Source organism: Pygocentrus nattereri, chromosome 13 (genome assembly GCF_015220715.1).
Source record: "Pygocentrus nattereri isolate fPygNat1 chromosome 13, fPygNat1.pri, whole genome shotgun sequence".
Taxonomy (NCBI): domain Eukaryota; kingdom Metazoa; phylum Chordata; class Actinopteri; order Characiformes; family Serrasalmidae; genus Pygocentrus; species Pygocentrus nattereri.
In genome coordinates, this window is record NC_051223.1 from 18,405,473 (window position 1) to 18,432,750 (window position 27,278).

Sequence of the window (27,278 nt, forward strand, 5' to 3'; positions counted from 1 at the left end):
TATATACATATATATATATATATATATATATATATATATATATATATATATATATATATAAAGGCAGAAGATTTGAAAATTCACTGGTTGTTTAGGATAGTTAATAAAATGGCTAGATTTGTGCTGTAGACACTGGATCCTGATTATCACCACCAATGTAAAGAAATATGAGTTAGTTTGTCTGCAATTAAACATTTCATATCAAACCACGAGTTCCTCTTTAAAACCTATATATATATATATATATATATATATATATTTTTTTTTTTTTTTTTTCGTCCATTTTTATGGTATGTCGTATGTCAGAAACCACATAACCAAGTCTATGTGAGATCACTTAACAACTCTAAAAAGTTTGAGGCCTTGACATTTTTAACCTAGTTTGAACTGTATGATGATGTAGGCGTGAAGTTTGCACAATGATAAATAGTTTGTGTAAGCTTTCATTACTTGTTAGCGACATTACCTTTACAGGCCAAAAGCAATAACAAAATAGTAAACCTTGTATGCCAAAGATGCCTCGGCAGATTAAGTACATTTTCAGTGACTGTTACTTGTTTCCCCAAATGAAATAATTTTTTAAATAAGGGGTTAAGACTTGTCATTAGTAAATTTCTATTACACTGAAAACAGTACAAAAACACATATGTGATGTTTTACTATAAGAACTAACTTTAAATTTAATGCCTGAAACACACTGCAAAGAAGTTGAGACAGGAGCATGTTTACTACCGTGTTACATCACCTTTCCTTTTAACAACATAAAACAATCGCTTGGGGACTGAAGATACAAACCAATCCCGCGTAATTCTTCTGTTACATAAGTCTTCAGCTGTGCAACCTTATGGGTCCTTCACTTGCCATGTTTGTACTTGTATAATGCACTACACATTTTCAAAGAGAGACAGGTCTGCACTGCAGTTAGGCCAGTCTATCACTCTCACTCTCTGATTATGTAGGCATGCTGTTGTAAAACCTGCAAAACATGGTTTGATGTTGCCATGTTGAAATAAACATGGACTTTCCTGAAAAAGATATCATCCAGAAGGCTGCATATGTTGCTTCAAAATATACATATCTTTCAGGGTTAATGGTGCCTTTACTATGTTCAGCTTACCCAGTAATACTCCCCACATCATGACAGATCCTGGCTTTTGAACTTTATGCTGCTAACAATTTGGGCCCAGTTTCCCAAAGCATTTAAATTCTCATCCTAACTTGTAGAGGGAGTGTTCAGTGTGATGCTTGCTCTACCGTTTAAGAATCATTGTTGTGCTAAAATGATTTCTGGAAACCCAGCCATAGATGGTCTTCGTCTTCTTTTGTCTGGAGAACACAACATAAATCATTTCCACAAACATTTCCATTTAAGTCCATTTAAGATGGGCTGGAGCCCATAGAGGGTTGTGGTGTTTCTGGATATTAACATATGGTGCCTAATGTACATAGTACAGTCTTAATACACTACACTAATACACTACATTTGAAGATGCAGTAAGGAATGGTGTTTACTAACAATAGTTTGTCAAAGTATTCTGGAGACATGTTGTGTTTTAATGCAGTGCCAGCTGAGGAATCAAAGGTCAGGGGCACTGAATTATGGCTTTTTGGCCTTTTCCTTCGTGCTTAGCAATTTCTCCAGATTCACTGAATCTTTCGATGTACTGCAATGGCGGTGAACCTTAACCCATTCTTGTTCATAAAAGACTAGGCTTTCCTGCATTCCTTTCATATACAATCATAATTGCATAGCCTATTTAAGATGTTTTTAAACATTTCATGATATTCTTATAAATTTACCAAGTTGTAGTTACTTGATTTCTTTTGGCAGTGACAATATGTGAAAAGGTTTTTGCTGTCACACAACTGCTAAATTCAATGTGCCACATGTCCAAATCGCTGCTAAAGTCTACAATCACTTTTTCTTCCTTGTGGCAGTGCGACTGAGGAGTCCTCCAAGTCACCCCCCCCTAAAATCTTCATTGGGCCTCTCATATGGCGGCACGGTGGCGTGGTGGGTAGCGCTGTCGCCTCACAGCAAGGAGGGCCTGGGTTTGATTCCCTGGCCGGGCGACCGGGGTCCTCTCTCTGTGTGGAGTTTGCATGTTCTCCCCGTTTCCTCCCACAGTCCAAAAGACATGCAGTCAGGCCAATTGTGTAAAATGATCAAATTGTAAGTTGCTCTGGATAAGAGCGTCAGCCTAATGTAATGTCATATAGATAGTGACACAGTTGTACTGTCATGACTTACAGAAAGACCAGATTTTTAACATACATCAGCAATTAGCTTCCACCAACACTACAGACAGATCCAATGTCTGTTTATCTCCCTCTTATTCATAATACATCTCATCCATGGTAACCAGTTCAAATGGATCTGTCAAAACCTGAAATGGTATAGTCATTACTTATAATTGTAAAATCTTACAAAGGAAGTCTAACGTATATATCTAGGTTAAGATTAAGGTTTGATTCTAGTGGGTGGAGTAGCGTGCCTTGAAAACATCAACTTGTATGGGATATTACAAGTAAAGATGAAAATTACATGGTCTGTTATGTATTTAAAGTATTTGTTTGCACTAGGGCCCATAAAATCCTAATAACACCACTGTAGAATAAACCTCAGGGTTACTGAATCATGCTTGTGATAAAATTTTAAACAACTCAACACCTTGACCAATATTTTTTAGTTCTTGCCAAAAATGGACATTATGACCTCATTGGCCTAAGCTGCCAGTGGCATTGTATGGGCAGGGTTTCTCAACCTCTGGGCTGTGGACCACAAATGGGCCATGAAGCACCCTCTGGTGGTCCTCGGGCCTGTACTGAGAAGGAGGCAGTGGTCCATACTGGGCTACTAATGGTACTTTGTAATAATAACCAGAGAAAAAAATAATATAAGTCACGCAACAATTGTGCTTTATCTATTTTAACCCATTGTCTCTAGAAACAAAACATACTGCCCCAAAGTTTCAATCGGCCATTTGTGAGTGTAAATTTTTGCTTAATTTACCATCGTATAAACTGGTTTCTGGTGCTAAACAAGTTTTTTCTCCTAATTTGTTGATATTTAATATTTAGTGATACACAATGCATGCAGTGGCACCCAAAAAATTGCTGTGTTGAATTTCCCAAATATCATTTTTTAAGGAAAAAGTTTTTTGTTATTTTCCTGTGGGCCTTCTAGTGATAAATAGGAGGGCACTGGGGTGAAAAGGGCTGACGACTCCTGCTTTAAAAGGCATTGTTGAAATATAGCGTATAGGCCTCTGTGTAAGATACATGTTTGTGAAATAACGCCTGTTTATTTTCGTGATGTTTCATGGCACAAACACACCTAAGAAAATGTTGACATCATCGCCATGTTGTCAAAAATGGAAAAATATTTTAAACGCACAAAGTGTCAAACAGTGAAAAACATATTTCATGATGTAGTCATTAAAATACAACATAAATATATATATTTGTATGGGTCTAACAGTTAGGTGAAATTAAGTTCATATTAGCTTCGCCGTTCACCACGGCGACCAGTTCCAGTCCTCAAAATAAACCTCCTCCGAACGAGGATGGAGAGTAACGAGCAAAATTACGAAACATATCCACTCGATTAATGCTCCTAGCTTCATTTAGGACTTTGAGAGTTGGTCGGGAGTTGCTACGTGTGTCTTTTTTATCCTCTCTCACCGACTCCCCCTGCCTCCTCCTCCGCTCGCAGAAATTTATAAAGAACAAAAAATCGGACTGGGGAGGGGGTTGATACGCCGAAGCTGAAATCGAGAGGCGAATCCAGGAAAGAGGAGTATTTTGTACACGGGACTTTCCCCCCCTTCGTCCCTCAAAAGGAGGGGGAAAAGTCGAATTTTAAAGGCGACCAGAAGATCAAGGCTCGCTAAATAGGCGACGACGCCTATTTTTGAGGATATATATATTTTTAATTCGTAAAAAAATATGGCCGAGAACGTTCTGGAGTCTGGCCCGCCTTCAGCCAAGAGGCCTAAACTATCCTCTCCGGCACTTTCTGCCTCAGCCAGCGATGGAAACGGTAAAGATTACCATCTCAAATACATTTTACCGAAGACATGGTTGTTTTAGACGTTTATTTCCTTGTGGCTTGGGTTTGTTCGTGCGCTAATATTGTCATGTTTGGGCAGAACGGGTGTTGATGGTTTTTCTGTTTTGCCGTAGCTAGCAAACCTCGGCTAACGCCATCGGAGCACACAGGACTAGCTTAGCTTGTCATTCCTGCTTTTATCGAGCTGTGCCACTTAGCCAGCTAGCTATCGGGTGCTAACGTTAGCTGGATGGCTGGTTAGTTTGTTGGCGACAACATTTAGCTTACAGCCTTGGCTGTGGATATCGTCCAGAGGTTGCTGAGTTTGGAGAGTGCCGTTTCACAGCGCACAACATCGTAGTTAGGATGCCAAATAGCCATGTAACTGTGCGTTAATAGAGCTCGCCCAAATCCTTGTATATGTTATTGGGGCAAACTAAACAGCAAGTGTTGTGGTACATTTTAGTAAAGGTGGCTACCGCTTTAGCTGCAAATAAACAGCGGTGTTGACTTCACTGTGATTAAATTGTTCTGGTTTGACAATAAGTCCAGGTTGGTCAGCTAAAATTTGCTGGCTTAACTTAATTAGCGTTAAATGTTGAGCTACGAGTCATATCCACAACTAGCTAGCGTTTGTTAGTTAACTAGTTAGTTAACTAACGCTGTCTCGAATTCGTTTTATTCTGTATATTTGTAGCAATGTGGACTAACTGGCGAAGCCAGATCTATTTCTTTGTCATAAATTGTTAACGTTACAGTTTGGAAATCACGTTATATTCAAGGCTGACTTCGTCTTTTTAGCTACGGTCGACAAATATCAACGCTCTTTAGCCTGGTTGCTAGTTTGTTATCCAATCAACTTGAAAAACTTGCAGCCCTAACTTGGTGATATATGTTGCGATTTAATCTGTTTTTTTCCAAGCACAAATCAGTTTAATTCATTTGTCACTTCTGTTTAACAAGCTAGCCCTGGTGTTATAATAGTCTTTTTTCTTGTTGTTTGGCGACGCGGAGATTAAGGGACTGTATAGCTGATATTGTTAGCTGGTCAGCTAGCTGGTGTTCGCACGGTGTGAACGCCGCAGCCTCAGGCCCAGTTACAACTCCGACACTCCTGCTGTTTCTGGCATTGTTAGCTAGCTAGTTGGCTAACTCACTGAGGTTGGCTTCGTCTTTTCAGACACAGCATAATGTAACTTTTCTAACCGCTTAATTGGAAATAAACACGTTCAACCACCATTCATATCGTTTGCTCCAATCAAGATTTAGTTATACCGTCGTGTTGACCACAATTCGCCGAGTTGACTGCCTGTCGAGCTAGTCCAGCTAGCTAGTTGTTTCAAATACCCGATTGTCTTCGGTCATTTTTTTTCCTCCCCATCTAAATGCATCTGTTTCCATTGTTCAGTCATGACAATAACGAACTTGCATACTAAGGAGAAAACTCATGATTTAGTATGTAATGCGTGCAGGTGAATATGGTCAACTTGGTCGTCGTTTGCTTCGATTTTATTTAAAGTTCAGTAACTGCTTGCTAGGTTAAGTGGTTCCCTAAGTGCATCCAGAGACAATTTCGAAACCACGTCCAGATCTTAATGGTTTTCTGTGTCGCTTCTCGCAGTTTTTTTTTCCACATTTTAGGTTTGTATTTTGGGAATAGCATATAGTGATTGTAGTATTTAGGAAGCGCATGTAAAATTAATCACACAGAACTGCATTTTTGTTTCTTTCGTATTCATGTCTGTCGCTGGAAAGCTTCTTCTGATTTACAGTTTGTTTATGAAATAGCCTCGTTACCACAAGCGTGAGGTCTGGTTAAGCTTTCGAAAGTCAGTAGGGTCATGTCAAAATCATGTTAAAGTTTGAAATCACTGTTTTCAATAACATGAAAAGGTTGCAGGTACACGTATAAAATGGTTGTAGAATTTTATTGCTGCTCTCCAACTTAACATGCCTCCTGTTTTAAATGTCGTAATCAAATCTGAGGCAGAAAACTTACCAAGAGAGTATTATAAATAGATAATAATGATTCATTTATAGTTGAAAATTTTTTTTTCTGTTCCCAACAAAAGGAAATGCTGATTAAAATAAAAGTATTTTCTGGCGTTTAGCTTATAGTACTTCAGTCGAAATTGTATGTTGTCTTCTGAATTAAGTTATTTTTATGACGGGTGATTCTGAACATTAGAATCCACAGTATGTACAACAGAACACAGTTTGAGTGTGCTGTGTATCGTCTCTGTCTTCACAATGCAGTGAACTTGATGCATGTTTTGCATTTTGTAATTAATGCATTAAAACTGGTGGAGACTCATTAGGATAGTTGGAATTGTTATGAGATTAAATAAAATGGATTTTTTTAAATGCCTCCAGAGGTGCAAAGTATTAAAGTATATGAATGGATGTTCTCTCCTCTTAGCAGCATGTCTTCTATTTACCTCCTTGAGGCTTTTGACCTTACAACTTGTTTGGCACTTTTTCAATCCATGGCTTGTACTGAGTAGAGATACCCATGTTGACCTTGTTTGTGCTTTTGGCTGCTAATTGTAAAAGTATATGAGCATATCATCACATGAAAAACACACATTTCATTTTAAACAAATTGATAAAAATTGTCCAAAATCTTTGAGTCATATTAAAGTACATTTAAGGTCTAGTCATCATATTTGTAACTCAAAGCAAAAGCTGATAAAGAAAGCCATATGTAAATGAGGAAATTGCAATTTTGTATTAATGCTGCTGAAAAGCAGTTAAAAATATTGGACAAATTGTTAATTTTTTGGTTTCCATTTTCAAGTGACACCATGAGCGGTAATAATATAATAACCAGATGTTAATTCGGGGGGGGGGGGTTGTTTTTTATATATATATATATATATATATATATATATGTGTGTGTGTGTGTGTGTGTGTATGTATATATGTATGTGTATGTGTGTGTGTGTGTGTGTGTGTGTGTGTGTATATATATATATATATATATATATATATATATATATATATATATATATATATATATATATATGTGTATGTATGTGTGTGTATGTATATATGTATGTGTATGTGTGTGTGTGTGTGTGTGTGTGTGTGTATATATATATATATATATATATATAAATATATAAAACATTTTCTTGGGTTTTTTTTTTTCTTTCTAGACTTTGGCTCCCTCCTTGACCTGGAGCATGACCTCCCAGATGAGCTCATCAGCTCCTCTGAGCTGGGCCTGGCAAACGGAGGAGACCTGGGCCAGCTTCACACCAGTCTGGGTGGTGGAGCTGGAGGCAGCATGCTTGGAGGGCTTGGAACTGGCCAAGATGCAGCAGCCAAGCACAAGCAACTCTCCGAGCTCCTGCGGTCTGGTGCACCACCCGTAGGGGCACAGCAGCAGGGAGGAAGCCCAGCAGGGGCTTCGATGGGGCGATCTCAGGGTCCTCAGAGCATGGGCCCACAAGGCCAACAACACCTGTCCCCACAGCAGGCCAACCTGATGCAGCAGCAGCAACAGATGGCAGGGATGGTGGGCAGCATGAACAGAGCCATGCTTGGACCTCAGAAAGGAAATGGTCAGCAGCAGGCAGGAGGGCCTACGCCTCAGCAGCAAGTCATGATGGGAGGGCAGATGATGAATGGCTCACCCAGAATGGGATATCCTAATCCAGGCATGGGCAGTAACAGTAATCTACTGGCAGAGACCCTGCAACAGCAGACGGCAGGAGGCCCAGGAGGACTCCGCGCACAGCAGCCTGGAGCACTGAGCAAGGTAAAGTAGTGGTGTTGGCAGCTGTGTCAGGAATCCATCTTGGTGTTGGTTTAGCTTCCATATTCTTGTTGTCTCTAGGGTGATGGAGGTAACTGTGGAGGAGAAACAGTTATGACACTCCTTCCTGCTATTATATCTATTGTTGTAAAGTGCCTTCTTGAAACATTATGATGATGTAATAAGGAACTTTGATCCCTTCTTTCCTAATCTCAAACCCTTTTGCCTTTTTTTTTTATTTTTATTTTTTTATATATATGCCTCTTTCCTTCCCTTCTTTGTGATCTTAGATGGGGATGATGGGATCTGCAGGCCCCTATGGAGGCCCCTATAGTCAGAACGCAGGGCAGGGTCACAGTGGTGCAGGGCTGGCCCCGCAGCTCATGAACAAACCAGGTATGCCCAACAGCCTGGCCCAGTTCAACATGGACAAGAAACCCCAGCCCATGCCAGGCATGCCAACCATGGTGAGTAGATCATACATGTATTCAGGTTTGCTTTCATAATTTTTGTATGGTTTGCAGTACTTTAGACATGATGAACTTAATTTAAAGTGTTCATTCATGTTAAAAGTATAAAAATGAGTTTGAAAGACTAACTTGCAGTCTAGATGGTGAATAGTTATTCTACTGACATTTTGTCCTTCATGCCTGTCAATAAAATCTGTGAAACATTTGAGTCAGCTGGGACATTTAATGAGAAATATCACTTGTAGCTTTTTGATAGCACATGCATTAGTTTTAAGTTTTTAAAGTTTCAATTTGTTTCTACAGTTACTGAAAAGTGACACATGGCACCTGTATGGTGAATGATGATGAGTCAAATATATGGTTACATATATGAAGGTGCAGCATGGTCAGAGGCCAACTAACTTTCAGTCAAATGTAAAATATCCTATTCTAATGATGTAAAACGGGTTCTCTCTCTCTCTCTCTCTCTCTCTCTCTCTCTCTCTCTCTCTCTCTCTCTCTCTCTCTCTCTCTCTCTCTCTCTCTCTCTCTCTCTCTCTCAGGCTTCCCAGCAATCACCAGCAGGTGGCGCTGGAACTGGTGGGGCTGCTGGTATGGTCCCCAACACCCAGGGAGGGCTTGGCCCAGCATCAGCAGTGGGTGTTCCTCCAACAGCTGACCCAGAGAAGCGCAAACTCATACAGCAGCAGCTGGTCCTCTTGCTGCATGCTCACAAGTGCCAGCGGCGTGAGCAAGCTAATGGGGAGGTACGGCAGTGCAACCTGCCCCACTGCCGCACCATGAAGAACGTTCTGAACCACATGACACACTGCCAGGCTGGCAAGTCCTGTCAGGGTGAGTCAAAGGCAGGTCCTAAACAGGACTTGATGTTCTAAAATGCTTTTTTGTTCACTAGTGATGTAAGTGATTGTATTACTAGTTAAGTTGTTGCATTTTCATGATGTATGCTATAGAGATAAGGAGGTCTCACAAACCTGTTTCTTTTCCCTTGTAATTTTGTATAACAGCATAAAATATTAACATATCCTTTTTTTCAAACCAATTTGCAGTGGCACACTGTGCCTCATCCAGACAGATAATCTCGCACTGGAAGAACTGCACACGGCATGACTGCCCTGTCTGTCTGCCACTGAAGAATGCAGGAGACAAGAGGAATCAGCAGTGTGAGTGTGTGTATCAGTCCACCGGATGCTGTCTCTTGCTTTGTTGCGTGCTAGATAACCTGCACTATATAGGCTCTCAACTTTTGTAAATATTGAATTCACTTCAAATGTGTGCTTCATGAATCAAATATGGATACAGATGATCTAAGCCTTGTCCTTATTTGTGTCAGCATTTTATGAAGTAGACTGTCTTTCGTGGCTGTACTTAACTTTTATCCTTCCCTTCTCTTTTCCCGCAGCCCTGCTTGGAACTGCTAATGTGGGTTTAGGCCCAGCTTTGGGAAGCACACCAGGTCCACACAGTGCTCCCAATCTTAACACCCCAGGCCAGATAGACCCCAGCTCTATTGAGAGGGCTTATGCAGCTCTGGGCCTCACTTACCAGGGTAACCAGGGACCCTCTCAGCCTGCCCAGCAAACACCTCGGGCGCACAACACAATGGGTAAGAGCTGAATGCTGTTGCTGGTTTTACACCAAGTTTGTTTACTAAAGTTTGGTAATTATAACGGTGTATTATTATTATTATTTTTTTTTATCCCCCCCCCCCCCCCCCCCCCCCCCACATTTCAGTGGCTAAAGTACTATGTGGTGGCTGATTTGTCAAGAACTTGGCAAAGATACAAGGGCTCTGTTGTCATCTTTGCTTCCATTAGTGCTCCAAAATCAATTTGTAATTTTAATTTCATTACCTTATCATTGTCTAAAGTCCAGACCTATTCTTTATGCATTCTGCATACAAGTATTGTTTTACTCAAAGATTTGATTAATGTCTACATCTAGCGTCTACATCATAGTCAAAGCACAAAAAACAAAACATTGAATTCTACTTTATGATAGACTGGTTTAATTAAGCTTCAGTTTGAATTTGCTCTGATCAGGTCATAGATGCCTGGCCCATACCTATCAAAATTTGGTCAACTGCTCTGACATCTTGCAATTAGAAGAGAAAGACACATTCTGATGTTGTGTTCCCTTGTCTGGTGCGGATAATTGTAAAAATGCAATCCTATCACCAGTGAACTGAGCCATGGTTCACTGAGAGGCAGGCCAAGACTTGCAATGTTTGGTGGTCTACGGTTTAGTTGTTTAGTGTGCCAGATTGCAGGTGGGATGTTCACACCTTTTATATAAAAAAAACTGTTAAGTTAAATTGGTCCACAGTAGACAAGATAGGTGTGGAAAATGCCCTCTGTTTATTAAACTGGAATCTGCTTAAAAATATTTAAAAGAATGGGGTTACAGTGTAATTATTTTAAAATAAGCTGTAATGGCTAACCATTAATAAAGGATGTGGATCTTGCTTTACCAGGTGGAAACCCAATGGGTGTAAATGGGGCTGTGGGTGTCCAATCTCAGAATCAGCCATCTAGCCTTCTTCAAGATACTATGCTGCATCTCAACATGAACTCTCAGAAGTAAGTGAATAACTTTTTCTGATGTTTCAGTTCTGGAAACCTGTGTTTTGAGGTTCAGTATATGGTGTCTGCAGATTAGGATCACTGTTTTCTATTATGAATTGTGGCATGTATTTATAAAGATATTGTTTCCCTCCGCTTCTTCTAGTCTGATGAATGACAGCAGTGGTGTGGGCAATGTTGGCTCCATGCCTGTGGCCACTCCAGCTGCCGGTCCTGGCATGAGGAAGAGCTGGCATGAGGACATCACCCAGGATCTGCGCAACCACCTCGTGCATAAACTGTATGCATTTCTTCATACTGCATATTACTGGGGAGGGTACAAAATGACATAAAATGATACATCCTAGCTACATCCCAGTTTTAATCTTCTCAATTGTCTGTGTTGCCCCTTTCTCTTGCAACAGTGTCCAAGCCATCTTCCCTACCCCAGATCCAGCTGCACTGAAGGATCGGCGTATGGAGAACCTAGTGGCTTATGCTCGTAAAGTAGAGGGGGATATGTATGAATCTGCAAACAGCAGGGTAAAGAATTCCTACGAACTGTGTGTGTGTGTGTGTATATATGTGTGTGTGTGTGTGTGTGTGTATGTATATATATGTGTGTATATATATATATATATATATATATATATATATAGTGTGTGTGTGTATGTGTGTGTGTATATATATATATATATATATATATATATATATATATATATATATATATATATATATATATATAATGTGTGTGTGTATATATATATATATATATATATATATATATATATATATATATTTTTTTTTTTTGTGTGTGTGTAATATCGACAAAAGTATTCATGTACCCATCCAAATAATTGAATTCATGTGTTCCAATCACTTCCATGGCCACAGGTGTATAAGATCAAGCACCTAGGCATGCAGACTGCTTCTACAAACATTTGTGAAAGAATGGGTCACTCTCAGGAGCTCAGTTAATTCCAGTGTGTTACCGTGATAGGATGTCACCTGTGCAACAATTTTTGTGAAATTTCCTCTCTACTAAATATTTCAGTCAACTGTCAGTGATATTATTATAGCAAAGTGAAAGCAATCTGGAATGACAGCAGCTCAGCCACGAAGTGGTAGGCCAAGTAAAATGACCGAGCAGGGTCAGCGGATGCTGAGGCATATAGTGGCCAACCTTCTGCAGTCAATCGATACAGACCTCCAAATTTCATGCAGCCTTCAGATTAGCTCAAGAACAGCATAGAGAGCTTCATGTAATGGGTTTCCATGGCCAAGCAGCTGTATCCAAGCCTTACATCAACCAATCGCAATGCAAAGCATCGAATGCAGTGGCGTAAAGTGCCGCCACTGGACTCTAGAGCAGTGGAGATGTGTTTTCTGGAGTGACGAATCATGCTTGTCTGTCTAGCAATCCAAGACAAGTCTGGGTTTGGCGGTTGCCAGGAGAACGGTACTTGTCTGACTGCATTGTGTCAAGTGTAAAGTTTGGTGGAGGGGGGATTATGGTGTGGTGGTGTTTTTCAGGAGTTGGGCTCGGCTCCTTAGTTTCAGTGAAAGGAACTCTTAATGCTTCAGCAGACCAAGAGATTTTGGACAATTTCATGCTCCCAACTTTGTGGGAAAAGTTTGGGGATGACACCTTCCTGTTTCAACATGACTGCGCACCAGTGCACAAAGCAAGGTCCATAAAGACATGGATGAGTGAGTTTGGTGGGGAAGAACTTGACTGGCCTGCACAGAGTCCTGACCTCAACCTTTGGGATGAATTGGAGCAGAGACTGCAAGCCAGGCCTTCTCGTCCAACGTCAGTGTCTGACCTCATACATGCGCTTCTGGAAGAATGGTCAAAAATTCCCATAAACACACTCCTAAATCTTGTGGAAAGCCTTCCCAGAAGAGTTGAAGCTGTTATAGCTGCAAAGGGTGGGCCAACATCGTATTAAACCCTATGGATTAAGAATGGAATGTCACTCAAATTCAAGTGTGCGAAGGCAGACTTTGGCAAAGTGTGTGTGTGGTGTTTTGTTTTGTTTTGTTTTTATTTATTTATTTATTTATTTATTTATTTATTTATTTAGGTTGAGTCATTTTATTTTTTTTTATTCCCCTCTACAGGCAGAGTACTACCACCTATTGGCAGAGAAGATCTATAAGATCCAGAAGGAACTGGAAGAAAAACGGCGAACACGACTGCAAAAGCAGGGCATGATGCCCACTCAACCTGGAATGCCCCCCACAGGCTTGCAGCAGGCCCCACCTGGCATGGTGCAGCCAGGGCCACCTACAGGACTTCCCCCAAGTAAGTACATTAGTTACCGGTGCTCATAAATATAAAAATGTGCATATAAAAAGTTGTACTAGTTGGTCTCTGGGCATTTTAGATATGAATATTTTGGAATCCAATGAGCTTCAGTAATTTTATGCGCTTTCCATTATTAAGATGATCATACATTTTTCTCTTGCTACAGATGGCCCTCTCTCGGATCCGTCAATGGTGCGTCCTGGTGGACCAAACCAGATGGTGAACAGGATGCAGAACCCTGCTGGTCAGTGTGATGGATGCTTAGTGTTTTTTTTAGTTTTTATTCTTGGAGGTAAATTTTAACTGTTACGGAAAACAAATACCAAAAGTGTTACTAATAGGTTTCTGTTTTGGCTAGGAATGAATCCATTTAATCAAATGCAGGCCATGGGTCAGCGGTCCACGCCTCCTCTTCCACTCAATGCATCCCTCAACCAGGTTGGTAAAGTTACTTGTTCAGTTGCTTTTATCAGGAGTCCTTCTGTTGTGTGGGTTTATTTTTTTTTTTTTAAATTGACAGTTACATTCAGCAAACTACATTTTATTTTTTATTTATGAATAGAACAAATAAAAATGGGAAAAAAAGTAATTAACAGAAACCAAATGCTTAAAGAATTATGGTGAGCTGTGCCTCAGTGCCTCAATATTTATAAATAGACTGAGTTTAGAAGTGTGACAGTCTGTCAGTAAAGCACTATTTAACAAACTATAGCAATTTTTAGCCCTTTTAGAATGATTATCAATGTTGGCCACAAAATGATCATATCATTCAGGCCCTAGTTATGCAAAATCTAGGTGATTTGTCAGGCTTTAGAATCTTAAAAAAAAAAAAAAAAAAAAAAAAAAAATATATATATATATATATATATATATATATATATATATATATATATATATATAATATCCCGTTTCCAATGTCATGGTTGTAGCAACAGATGAGACCTTTTTATTGCTGGAGGAGTTCCAGTGGTACCTTGGTACCTCTTTCTGATCTGGAGCTGATTAAGCTGCTATCCATTAATGTCAGTCTTGCCCCAAGTGCTTATGTTTGGTCTTTTTATTTTTTTAATGTTTCAGATGGGTATGGGGCCTGCAAGGATGGCAGCACCAAATGTTGCTCAAATGCAGAATCAGTACCTACCCCCTGGCCAATTTTCAGGTTCAGGCCCATTGCTTGGCTCTGGCCCTGTTGGTATGACACAGCCTGGCGCTCAGAGTAGCATGGCCCAGGTAAGACGGTACATTTCACACAGTGCTGAAATTTTGTGATTTCTTGCTCTACTAACTAATTCAGCTCATTATCAGGGACAGGAACCTTTGTGAAGCTGCATTGTAGTGTAGTCCTCTAGGAAAGTGAGGGAATATTACCTTTTAACAGAAACTATTAGTATATCATTTATTATTGTTCATTGTACTTGGTGCTTCCCCTTGTAAATATTTTAGCAGTGACATGTAGATATGTGTTCTCTCTCTTTCTCTCTCTCTCTTTCCTGTTTTATGGAAGTAATGTGGTCATACATGTGTAATTTTTTTAATTTGAATTATTAATGTCTTCTAAACACTTCCGTGTTTTTGTTGTTTTAGCCAGGGCCAATGTCAACCCCACCATCTCTGTCAGCCAGTAGTCCTTTAGCCCAGCCTGGCTCTGCTGGAGGAATGGGCAGTGGGGCCTCAGTGGGTTCTCTTGGTCCCAACAGTGGAGTTGGCATGCCCCCGTCATCGACCCCCTCTCAGTCTATGAACCTTCCGCATTGTCCACCCGTCCGACAGAGTTCTCCTTCTCCAGCACGCAGCCGCACACCCACTCCACACCTCACACCACCTCCGAGCCTTTCAGGCTCGCACACCCCCCAACCCCACACCCCCAGTCTACCCCTTTTGGCTCCGGGTGCTGGTCAGCAGCAGTTACCTCAGCCTGCAAACTCTGACAAAGCCATGCAACTCCAGCAACAGCAGTCATTAGGTGGGACTTCAGCAACACCAAATGCTGCTCCCCAGCATCCGCCTACTCCAGTAAGTGCTCCCATCCTGCAGCATGCTGAATTAACTTAAATTACATTCAGGAATTATGTGTGCCATGTCATGTAATTCAGTGTCGATTACCACAACTGATTTTGTCTCTTCACTTCCCTTACAGTTGTCTCAAAAGGGCTCTCTGCCGGTTGATGGCCAGGCTACTACTCCTGCCTCTGTTAGCAGCGTGGATGCTTCCTCTCAGCAGGTTCCTTCAGACATCACTGCCACCCTTGAGCCCAAGATGGAAATCAAGCAACCAGAGGAGGAGGAGGAGGATGAGGAAGTAGATGAATCGATGAAGGGAGGAAGGACTGGAAAGAAAGGAGACCTAAAAACAGAGGAAAAGCCAGAGGTAAAGATTAAAGGCAGTTACTTTGACCAGGAATGAATTTTTAACTTAACTTTGCCGCTGTGTTTTTTTTTTTTTTTTTTTTTTTTTTTTTTTTTTTTTTTTTTTAATTTATTCCTGCCACTTGGTGTAAAACGTGCTGTGTGATGTGCCCACAGATAAAGAAAGAGGAGGCATCAGGTGAAGAATGCAAAAGTACACTCATGGAGACATCCACAGAGCCAGGGGAGGACAAAAAGCCTGAGATAAAGATTAAGCCTAAAGAGGAGGATGCTGGTACAGGGTCCACAGGCCCCCACAGCTCACACTCTGGAGTGCCCTCTAAAAAGAAGAGTGAGAACATTAAGCCTTTTCACAGACAGTACACCATAGAATTTTGATACAGTTGTGGGCAATGTGATTTATATTTAATGATTTTGTGATTTTTGTCACAGTATACAACAGTGTGCTTTGCTAAGCATAGTGTGTGTATATGTGCCCAACACTGATGGAATAACTGAATGCATGAACATCTTTTAACCCCTCCCGCTGTGTGTTTTCTAAAATTGTGTTTTGTCTCAACAGTCTTCAAACCTGAGGAGCTGAGACAGGCTCTGATGCCCACACTGGAGTCTCTCTATCGACAGGACCCTGAGTCTCTACCCTTCCGCCAACCTGTGGATCCTTCATTGCTGGGAATACCTGTATGGTTCTCCATAGTGCACTTGTTTACACCAATTAAGTGCTAGATGCATGCTTAAACATACACATTTATTTGTCCTTTTATTAATACTCATGACTTTTGATCATTTGAGTCACATTCCTAACTAGTCTTTAATGTTCCCATATACACAAATATTGTTTCTGATATTTTCTCCTACCTGCAAAAAGGGATGGGACAGTAACTTTCTCATTTCTCATACTTTTCTGATACTAATATTGAAACTCTAGTATTGGTTGACACAGAAGATACAGTGTTTATTTCTTTATAAAATACTACATTTTAAAATTTGTTCTTTTTAATTGAATGAGTACAGTTACTGGATTAGATTAGATGAATGCCCACACCCCCGCCCCCCCGGTATGCCGTATAGCTTTTTGTGTTGATATCTACCGAATTTTATAACTATAGATAATGATCTGCCATATCTGCTCACAAATAAGTTTGTAAATATGACAGACTGAACCCAGGTGTAATTGTCTTAGTCTTATGAGCAACATTCTGTTTGTATTTCAGGATTATTTTGATATTGTGAAGAATCCTATGGACTTGTCGACTATCAAAAGGAAACTTGACACAGGCCAGTATCAGGAGCCATGGCAGTATGTGGATGATATCTGGCTTATGTTCAACAATGCCTGGCTGTACAACCGCAAGACATCACGGGTCTACAAGTACTGCTCTAAACTGGCGGAGGTGTTTGAGCAGGAGATTGACCCTGTCATGCAGAGCCTTGGCTATTGCTGTGGGAGAAAGGTGGGTGTGTGTGTGTGTGAGTTGGGGGGGGTGGTCAGTAAGAATGTGAACGCTTTCCGAATGCAAATTTTCATGAGTATCTATTATTTCATGAAACCTACAGTGGCGTGAATGGTGTGAAGTTAAGTCAAATAAGTTAAAGACTACTGTCGGGACTGGGTGTTGATTATTTTTCACTGCACAGGCACTCCTAAAATTTGACTTGAAGAAAATGAAATGAATTTGTCTCATCAGTAATCATTGATTTTGATCAGTTATCATGTAACTGTTTGTAACTGTTCCCATCACTTTCTTTCTCTTTTTTTCTCTTGCATCACATTTTCTCCCTCACAGCTGGAGTTCTCCCCTCAAACTCTTTGCTGCTATGGGAAGCAGCTATGCACTATACCACGAGATGCTGCTTACTTTAGTTACCAAAACAGGTAAGGAACATGAATTGGGGCAGCTGCCACCAAACACATTTGCACACAAAAATTCCCATTGGCCAGGTTACAGTATGGCACAATGTTTTTGAGCCCCACCAGCTAAACTTGAGTAAAGCTGATACTTTGTGTAAATGATTAAAGATGTCTGGATAATTAAAAACAAATTACAAATATCTCTCCCATACATTTCGGAATGTTCAACATTAAGTTTGCCTACTGGTCAAAAGTGAAGTGAAAGTATCCCTTCATCTTGTTGACGTCAAGATGATACTTTCTTCTTTTTTTTTTTTTTTTTAGGTTAGGTTTTTTTTTAGGTTTTTAGTTTATTTTATTCTGTTGCAAAGAAGTACTTGCAAATATGCCACACCTGGCTTTTTTTCCCTTCCATTTCTGAAATTGCTGCTTTACAGAAAAAAGTATTTTAAACAATGTGATTTTTGGGCCATTTCTTTTGCTTTGTTAGCTATGAAATGTTTAGGTAATGTTACAAGGTTTTTATGTGACAGTGATTATTTGCAACCTAATAAACAGAGCTGGTCAGCTCAGTTTGAAACAATTTCTTGAAAAGAATAACACCTAACAGTCTAATGTATTATCAATTATAATATAGCATGTCTATAGATAATATAGATGTTACTTGTATGTGTAAAGCCTACTCCCAACACCATATATCATGGAAAAAAACATCTTGAATGTGGTCTATAATGCATTATGGAATGAAACCCTTCATATACCCACCATTTTTGTGCCTTTTACAAGAGAGGACCTCAAAGCATACCTTGACAGTTCTGCCTCTGCTGCGTGTGTATATGTTTAATGTATTCATGCGTCTGTAAATGCTTCCCCTCACCCCTGCCTCCCCCTGCAGTTTATTCTGCCCTTGTTTAGCTGTGATGGTTTACTCATTACACATACAAACGCTAATCTGTGCTTTGCTTTGGCTTTCTGCTTGTCTTGTCTGTTGTTTGTCTTTGTGTCCATCCTCCCATTACTTCCCCTGGTCCAATGTCCCATGTTTTTCTCCCTTCCCAACACCTTTTTTTTTTCTTCTTCTCCCCCCTGTCATGTCTGCAATGGCCTGCTTTCATCTGACCAATCATCTGCACCATAACCCCCCCCCCCCCCCCCCCCAAACCCCTGCTCAAAAACCGTGCATCATGATTGGCTCCTCTGGCGACGACCCTGTTCTGCGCTCCTCATCTGTGCCTGCTTCCCTTTTGGCCTGCCCTGCCTTGCCCTGCACTGATTGGTGTCTGCCTCCTCATGGCCTCTCTGTGATTGGCTCTGGTGTTGGTGAATGGTATAGTTCACCAAAATATGGGCTTCTTGCTGACAGGTACCACTTCTGTGAGAAGTGTTTCAACGAGATCCAGGGTGAAAGCGTGTCCTTAGGGGATGATCCATCCCAGCCTCAGACGTGAGTATCTCTCTTGGTCATACATGGATCCTTATGTGTATTACATTTAAAAAAAAAAAAAAAAAAAAAAAAAAAAAAAAAAAATTTAATATAAATATATATATATATAATTATTTACTTTTTTTTTTTTTTTCTTTCTTGATCCATAATACAGTAAAGGACACTTTTAGTGGAGTCTCCGTCATTAAATGACTGTTGCTGAACTTTTTGTCCTGTTGGAAAATGTCATGTTTCAGGTCCATCAACAAGGATCAGTTTGAAAAGAAGAAGAATGATACACTTGACCCTGAGTTGTAAGTTAATTTATTTCTCTTGTTAGCTCTAGGTCCGTTTTTGCAGAAGCTTCTTAGTCTTATTGCTGATTTAGGATCTGACTTATTGTCTTATTTGTTCTAATAAAAAATAATAATAATTCTAATCTGAGAAACTTTGTGAATATGAGCCCTGATCCTATGCTTTCAGGTATGATAGAGACTCTACTTTGACTCTTTGAAAAGATAATTATTTGTGTAAACTACACCTAAGCCATGAGATGTTTTTTTTTTTCCCCTAGCGAGCTGTGGCTGATTACATCTTATTACTTTGGGAGGTTTGCTTGTCTTTGAATATGCCATGATGAATATATCTTGGTTGATGAGTCGAGGTGCATGTTATGCATACTTCAAGAGCTGAATATAATGTTTTTTTTTCTGTTTTTCTATTTGTAGGTTTGTGGAATGTATGGACTGTGGGCGGAAAATGCATCAGATATGTGTTCTGCACAATGACACTATTTGGCCATTAGGGTAAATCTTCCTAGTGCTGAAAGTCAGATTAGGCTTTTGGTCCATTTGATGTACTGTATTTCAGTGACTAAGCAGTCTGTTTAACTTGTATCTGTTTTCTTTCAGCTTCGTGTGTAATGGGTGTCTAAAGATGTCCAACAAGACCCGTAAAGAAAATAAATATGCTGCTAAAAGTATGTTGAATTGAGCTATTGAGTGACTTTTGTTTTCTAACCAGTTATTTCTGCTAACCAACTGATTCTAATGATTTAATTTGTAATCCATCAGTAACATCTTTGAGCATAATGACTGTAAACACGCTTTTCCCCAATAGGGCTGCCGCAGACTAAACTGGGCAACTTCTTAGAAACTCGGGTTAACGACTATCTGAAGCGGCAAAACCATCCAGAGTCTGGTGAAGTCACAGTTCGAGTTGTCCATGTCTCTGATAAGGTGGTAGAGGTCAAACCAGGCATGAAGTCCAGGTGAGCAGAATTGCACACTCACTCAATATGTAGGGCTACGGTCATAAAATTTTGACTATGTAAAATACGACTAAACAAAATGCTGTTGTCTGCAAATCCTTTTTGACCTGTATACAATTGGAAACAGTACAGAGATAATGTATTTAATGTTTCAATTTAATGTTTAATGTCCCTTTTTTAGGGGGGGGGGGGCTGCATATGCTGAATTTTGAGGTCAAAGTTGGGAAAGGGGCATGTTTTGCCCCATGTTTTTTCATTTAAACATTCATTAATCATTTGGGAACTGAAGACTAAGCCTAGGCGATAGGGCGATGTAATCGGATATCATCAATTTGGAATAAGTAACCCGATGTGTGAAAAGTGATAATCGTGGTTTTGGTAAAACTGAGAGAATCAAAGAGGATTTATTTACTGTCAAATAGCTCAAAAATTATGTTGTGGAAACTGGGGTTTACGTTTAAGAAGAGTGCAGCTCTGCACACCAGTAGTCAGTTTTATAGAGAGAGAGAAAGAAGTTTGTTAAACTGCCCATGTTATTTCTCCGTTCTCTCTTTCTCGCTATGTGATGTAATGCTAGCTTTGCGACAGATTCCCCTTAATTTTCTTTGTGAATTAAATCGAAAATGAATGGTGTCGTGCTGTGGAACTTCAGCTAATCTCAAAGTGACTCACTGCAGTAAAAAAAAGGGCTAAAATGACAATTAGAATGGAGCAGCTAAGTTAGCTCTAACCTAGAGACAGAGTTCCCCTGATCTTTGTTTACAGCCAGTGTTTGCGATAAGTCACAATCTATTAACTCTGCAGTACTGTACTAATTATTTTTAAATGTCATCCAAGCCTACTGAGGACTTATATTTTTAATGGGAGAGAGGTCAGGATTGCAGGCAAGTCAGTCTAGCACCTACGCTCTTACTATGAAGCCATGCTGTTGTTGCATCTGGTTGCATCTGAAGATGCTTTGATGAACTCTGTTTACTGTCAAGGGTTTTCCAAGATGTTCCCTGATGCCTTCTGGTTATATTAGTTTCAGAAGCATATCAGTTTTAAATGCACTGCTGTCTGGGGGATCGAAAGTCACAAGCATTAAGTATTGATTTCAGCCTTTCCCTTTCATGCATGGAGATAACTGGATTTTCTGAATCTTTTGAAATGTTATGGACTGTAGAGGGTGATTCCTTGCAACCGTGCATTGAGAAACATTCTTAAACTGTTTGGCTATTTGCTCATACAGTTTTGCAAAGTGGTGACTAAGCCTTTTGTATATGTTCCTTTTACACCTAGTAATGATGGTGGGTGTGTTTGATCATTCAGCAAACTTCCTAGTCTCATCTCCCCTGTCCCAACTTTTTTTTCTTTTCTTTTTTGTGTTGTAGGAATCATATTTGCAATTACCCATTTACCCAAATTAGTAAAGGTCTCATTAAATTATTTACTTTTAACAAAAAAAAAGTTTACAGGTCACTGCTTTTTGTTTTTATTAGCATTTTACCTACTTTCCTGACTTTGCATGGTGATTGACAACCTTCAGCCACAGTACCTTTTATAGTTAAAGTTTATAGTTAAGTTTATAGTTGCAAACTTCAGCATTGCCTCTGACACAAAATTTTGTATATTGTACATCTTGTATGTCTCTCAACAGTATGTTCTTCATTATATTGTTTTTTTTATTGCTTCCCTCCAGGTTTGTGGAAAATGGTGAAATGGCAGAGTCTTTCCCATATAGATCAAAAGCCCTGTTTGCTTTTGAGGACATTGATGGTGCTGATGTCTGTTTTTTCGGCATGCATGTACAGGAATATGGTTCTGACTGCCCACCCCCAAATCAAAGGTCAGGCATTGGACTTCTTTCATCCTTTCCTTTAATCCATCAGATGTGTCCATGTTCTTTTTCTCTTCTTGTGCATAGAGGTTTCTGAAAGCATGTCATCGCACAGGATTACTCATTGAGTCAAGTTCTGCTCTCATTAATGCCGTTTTTCCTTTCGACAGGCGGGTATACATATCCTATCTGGACAGTGTTCACTTTTTTCAGCCACGCTGTTTGAGAACAGCAATCTACCATGAGATTCTTATTGGTTATCTGGAGTACGTCAAGAAACTAGGGTAAAAGTCAAACTTCTTTTTTCCTTTATATGTTTTCCAGGATAAATAAGTGCTTAATGAAAACCTTCTTTTTGTATGTGCACATTGACCTGCATTTCTTATTATTGTTTGCCACTTGTGCCTACCCCAAATCAGCTAAAAGTTTGACTTTTCTATTTTGGCTTTTCTTTCAGGTTTACCACTGGCCACATTTGGGCCTGCCCCCCTAGTGAGGGTGATGACTACATATTCCACTGTCATCCTGCAGACCAGAAGATACCCAAACCTAAGCGACTCCAAGAGTGGTATAAGAAAATGCTGGATAAAGCTGTTGCAGAGCGTATTGTACATGATTATAAGGTAGGAATGACTTTAGTTGTCCTTACTATGTACATTTGCATTTAAAGTACTCCCAAGTAATGTGTATTCTCTAAGTGGCATTACAAAGAATATATATTCAAAATAAATGAATTCCTCTTCGTTTCTTTGTAGGACATATTCAAGCAGGCTACAGAGGATCGTCTTACCAGCGCCAAAGAACTGCCCTATTTTGAAGGTGACTTTTGGCCCAATGTGCTTGAAGAGAGCATTAAGGAGCTGGAACAGGAGGAAGAGGAGAGAAAACGGGAGGAGAACAGTACTTCCAGTGAAAGTGTAGATGTAAGTTAGAAACATCGACTTCTCCATGTTCTGGTTGCATTAACTGGTCACTGATTAATTATCTGATTCTGTACTACTTGACATCCTACAGGCAACAAAGGGTGATAGCAAAAATGCCAAGAAAAAGAACAATAAGAAGACAAGCAAGAACAAGAGCAGTCTGAGCCGAGCCAACAAAAAGAAACCAGGGATGCCGAATGTCTCCAATGACCTGTCACAGAAGCTTTATGCTACTATGGAGAAGCACAAAGAGGTAGGATGAAAGGCTGATTTGTTAACAGAAACTGGAGTTGCAAAATCATCTTTAAAGCTTTAATGTTCTAATTGTTCTCTTTGTAAGGTGTTCTTTGTTATCCGACTTATTGCTGGACCCAATTCCAATGCTCTTCCACCCATAATTGACCCGGATCCTTTAATGGCCTGTGATCTGATGGATGGGAGAGATGCTTTCCTGACACTGGCACGGGACAAGCACCTGGAGTTCTCTTCACTGAGGCGCTCTACATGGAGTTCAATGTGTATGCTGGTAGAGCTACACAACCAGAGCCAAGACAGATTTGTGTACACCTGTAATGAATGCAAACATCATGTTGAGACGCGCTTCCACTGTACTGTTTGTGAGGTAAGGAATATGGAAAAATAAATCTTGGTGTGGGCTAAGCGAAAGGTGCAAGTCTAAGGGAGAGAGGTCATTAGCATTCTTGTGAGAATTACCACTGCAACATGCATATAAAATGAAGTAATTAAGTATTGGGTAATCTACAGAACCTAGGTGGAACTTGTATAGTTATTCTGTAGTCTACTACTTTAACCATTTTCTCTCCCATCACAGGACTATGACCTTTGCATCACTTGCTACAAAACAAAAGGTCATGAGCACAAGATGGAGAAGCTTGGACTGGGCCTGGATGATGAAAGCAACAACCAAGCTGCAGCCTCCATGCAGAGTCCTGGAGACTCCCGCCGCCTCAGCATCCAACGTTGCATCCAGTCTTTAGTACATGCTTGCCAGTGCCGCAACGCCAACTGCTCACTTCCATCCTGTCAAAAGATGAAACGGGTGGTTCAGCACACCAAGGGCTGTAAGCGCAAAACTAATGGTGGTTGCCCCATCTGCAAGCAACTAATTGCACTATGCTGTTACCATGCTAAACACTGCCAAGAGAACAAGTGTCCTGTGCCATTCTGTCTCAACATCAAGCAGAAACTGCGTCAGCAGCAGCTTCAGCATCGGGTTCAGCAGGCCCAAATGCTGCGGAGAAGGATGGCCAGCATGCAAAGAACAGGCCAATCGCCAATTGGTGGAAATGGAGGCTTGCCGTCACCTGGGAACAATGGTACTACAGGCCCTGGCACACCCACACCAAGCACTCAACCTCCCACACCACAGACTCCCACTCAACAATGTCCACCTCCTGTACCCCAACCTGGGGTTGCAGGTGGCCCACAACAGCAGCTGGCAGGAATGGTCCAGCATCATCAGTTCCAGCAACTGCCTCCAGGTGGAGGGATGATGAATTCTCCACAACAGCAGATGGTACAACAGCAACAACCGCAGCCACCTTCAGTGCAGCAGCTTCAGCATCCTAACAGCCTTCCTCCGTATGTGCAAAGACCTCCAGGCTCTTCTCCACTCTCTCAGTCTATGGGGAAACCAGGCATGGGTCCAGCTAGCTTGCCTCAGCAACAACAGACAAATTCAGGGCAGTCAAACTTTCCCCAGCAGCAGCCCCCTGGTCCCCCAGCCGCCGCTCTGGAAATGGCATTGAAGATTCAGCGAGTGGCGGAGACTCAAAGGCAGATGGCTAAACAAAAGAACCTCCAGATAGGAGCAGGAATGCAACAGCAAGGAGGGCCTCAGAACCAACTTCCTCCTCAGGTGCAGTTGCCACAGCAAGCTCCACAGGGTGGGGCTCCACTTCAGCCACCGCAGCAGCAGTGGGGGTCACCCAGCATGCCCCCTCAGCAACGAATGATGGGCCAAATGGCTCATCCAGGAATGGTTCCAGCTCAACAACAGCAGCAGGTTGCTCAGCAGCAGGTTGTTCAACAGCAGCTGCAGCTTCCTCTACAGCAGCAGCAACAAGGGCATCCGGGAGTGATGGGCATGATGGGTAACCCAGGTGGGGCTACAGGTGCAGGGACTGGCACTGGAGGTCTCTCACAGAGTGCCTTGCAAGACCTTCTGAGGACTCTTCGGTCCCCTAGTTCCCCTCTCCAGCAGCAACAGGTCCTAAATATACTGCGCTCAAATCCTCAGCTTATGGCCACCTTCATCAAACAGCGTGCACCCAGATACCTTGGGAGAGGTGGTCCTGGAGCTGGAGGGGCAGGCCCAACAGTCATGGATGGGCAGCAGGTAAATGCTGGGACTCCTCAGCCAGGTATGCACATGGGCCAAGGGGCAGGCATGCCCCCAATGAATCCACTTCAACAGCAGCAGCAGCAGATTCAACAGCGTTCTATGATGGGTGTGAATATGCAACAGCAGCAGCAAATGGCTGCTTTGCAGCAGCAGCAGCAGCAGCAACAGCAGCAAGGAGTTATGCCAGGTCAAGGCAACATGTCTAATATCTCTCCCCAGTTCAGAGAATTGATGAGGAAACATTTGCAGCAGCAACAACAACAACAACAACAACAACAACAACAACAGCAGCAGCAGCAACAGATGGGAAACCATAGTCAGTTCCAGCATCCCCCACAGCAGCAGCAGCATGGTTATCTTGGCCAGCCTGGCATGCCTCCTCAGCAGCCTGGTCAACCTCAAGCTGCTGGACTCCAGCAGCAGCAAGGAGGACCCCAGCCTGGAATGCAGAACTACTCGGGATCCATGTCTCAGCAGGTGGCAGCAGCTTTGCAACAGAGGGTGCACCAGATGCAGCAGCAGCAGCAGCAGAATGCTATGAGTGGGCTCCAAGGTGGTGATTTAGGTCCTGGAGGAGGTGGCGGTGGTGGTCCGCTCCAGCAGCAACAGCTACCGCCCCCTCAAGGTGGTTCCCAGCCTCAGCCTCCCCAGGCCATGCTCCAGCAAGCACTGCACCAAAGGCTCCTTCAGCAGCAGCACCTAGGTGGTGGGTCTCCTGCTCAGCACAACAGTCCCATGAGTCCTCAGCAGCAGATGTCCCAGTCTCCCCATTTGCAGGGTCAGCAGCTGCCCACTTCCCTTAGCAACCAGGTGCGGTCACCCCAGCCATCACCGCGGCCCCAGTCTCAGCCACCCAATTCTAGTCCATCTCCTCGCATGCAGCCCCAACCTTCTCCCCATCGCATCTCTCCCCAGACCCAGACAGGCTCTCCACATCCCGGTCATCTTCCCCAGCACCACGCTGGTATGGTGGCTCCACCACCTCCACAACAACCTCCGCAGCCATCTCAGCAGCAGCAGAATAACTCTTTGGACCAAGCTCAGTTTGGGTCAGACCAGAACACTATGCTTTCACAGCTTGGTGGAATGGGGAATCTGCATGGGCAGGGGGCTAATGACATGCTGGCTGGCAACAACCAAGACATGGGGACAAATATTAATCACAGCTCATTAGATCTAATGTAGCACTACAGTCCTCAGAGAACTGGTCTGATTTCCAGGATTGGGTTGCTGTTTTATTGCTGTCGTTATTAGTGTTATTTAATATTTTTTGAAGTAAATGGAAAAAAATACAACTTCCTATGGGAGATACTACATTAAATGCGCAAATTAATAAATTAAATAAATGGTAAGTTATTGCTGTTAATATATACATATATATTTTTTAGCCAGTTGCGTTCAAAGGGTTTTGGGGTTAAAGGATGGGGAAAATTCTCCTTGGTATATGATGAGTAATATTTTTGGGGACGTCTGCCTTTTTTTATAGATATTTTTTAAGATTTTAAAAGCATAAAAATTAAAGAGAAGAACATGTTAACACAATAGATTTTTTTTTTTTTGTTTTGTTTTTCTTCCATACACAGTCAAGATTGTACCCATTTTGAAAGTGTTAAATTTGATTCAGAAATTGCTGGTGGTGGTTAATAGTTACTACTGTTTACTACCATCATTCTCTTGGTCATCTTCTATCCTTAACAGTGTTCATGTTTTTTCCTTTTTTCAGACACGTAATGGTATATTCTGTTTGAGACAGCTACAATTCACAAAGAGTATATTTTTGTTAACAGAATCAGGCAAGAAATTAATACATTTATATTTCGTATTTTTCTTTTTTTGTAAAGTTTTGTGGGGAGGGGGGGTGGGGATTATGTGAAGTTTTGAGTGTTCGTGTGTTTTCTGATGGCAGATTGCATGGGAAATGTCTGTCCTATGCATGTCACAGTTCTCCCACTTCCATGAACCCTCTTCTGTGAATGTGTGCTCCATTCGTCGATTCTGTCCCTTTACGTTGGAACGGTAGTAGAACTGCTGACACTACAGGTGTGCTATGCTCATAGGACACAGTGCAGTGATTTGTTCCACAAAGACTAAACTGATGAGGGAATG

At 41.3% G+C, this 27,278-nt stretch overlaps 1 protein-coding gene across 2 annotated transcripts; it reads left to right on the forward strand.

Moving 5' to 3' along the window:
• Positions 1-3,689: 3,689 nt before the first annotated feature.
• ep300a (E1A binding protein p300 a) lies at positions 3,690-27,024 on the forward strand. Of its 2 annotated transcripts, none has more exons than XM_017686054.2 (31): positions 3,690-4,042; positions 7,210-7,814; positions 8,102-8,278; positions 8,824-9,115; positions 9,331-9,450; positions 9,684-9,887; positions 10,755-10,860; positions 11,009-11,143; positions 11,268-11,385; positions 12,967-13,150; positions 13,320-13,397; positions 13,512-13,591; positions 14,231-14,383; positions 14,738-15,166; positions 15,291-15,521; positions 15,677-15,851; positions 16,083-16,201; positions 16,735-16,974; positions 17,308-17,396; positions 18,736-18,816; positions 19,053-19,109; positions 19,524-19,601; positions 19,707-19,774; positions 19,915-20,065; positions 21,747-21,893; positions 22,055-22,168; positions 22,342-22,507; positions 22,640-22,807; positions 22,899-23,060; positions 23,148-23,429; positions 23,640-27,024. In XM_017686054.2, exons 1-31 carry the CDS (start codon positions 3,949-3,951, stop codon positions 26,355-26,357), a joined length of 7,821 nt encoding a protein of 2,606 aa, XP_017541543.1. In that variant the 5' UTR covers positions 3,690-3,948; the 3' UTR covers positions 26,358-27,024. The 2 variants fall into 2 exon arrangements, with proteins under 2 accessions (XP_017541543.1, XP_017541544.1); XM_017686055.2 differs by having other exon boundaries at positions 3,949-4,042; positions 9,331-9,444.
• Positions 27,025-27,278: the final 254 nt, after the last annotated feature.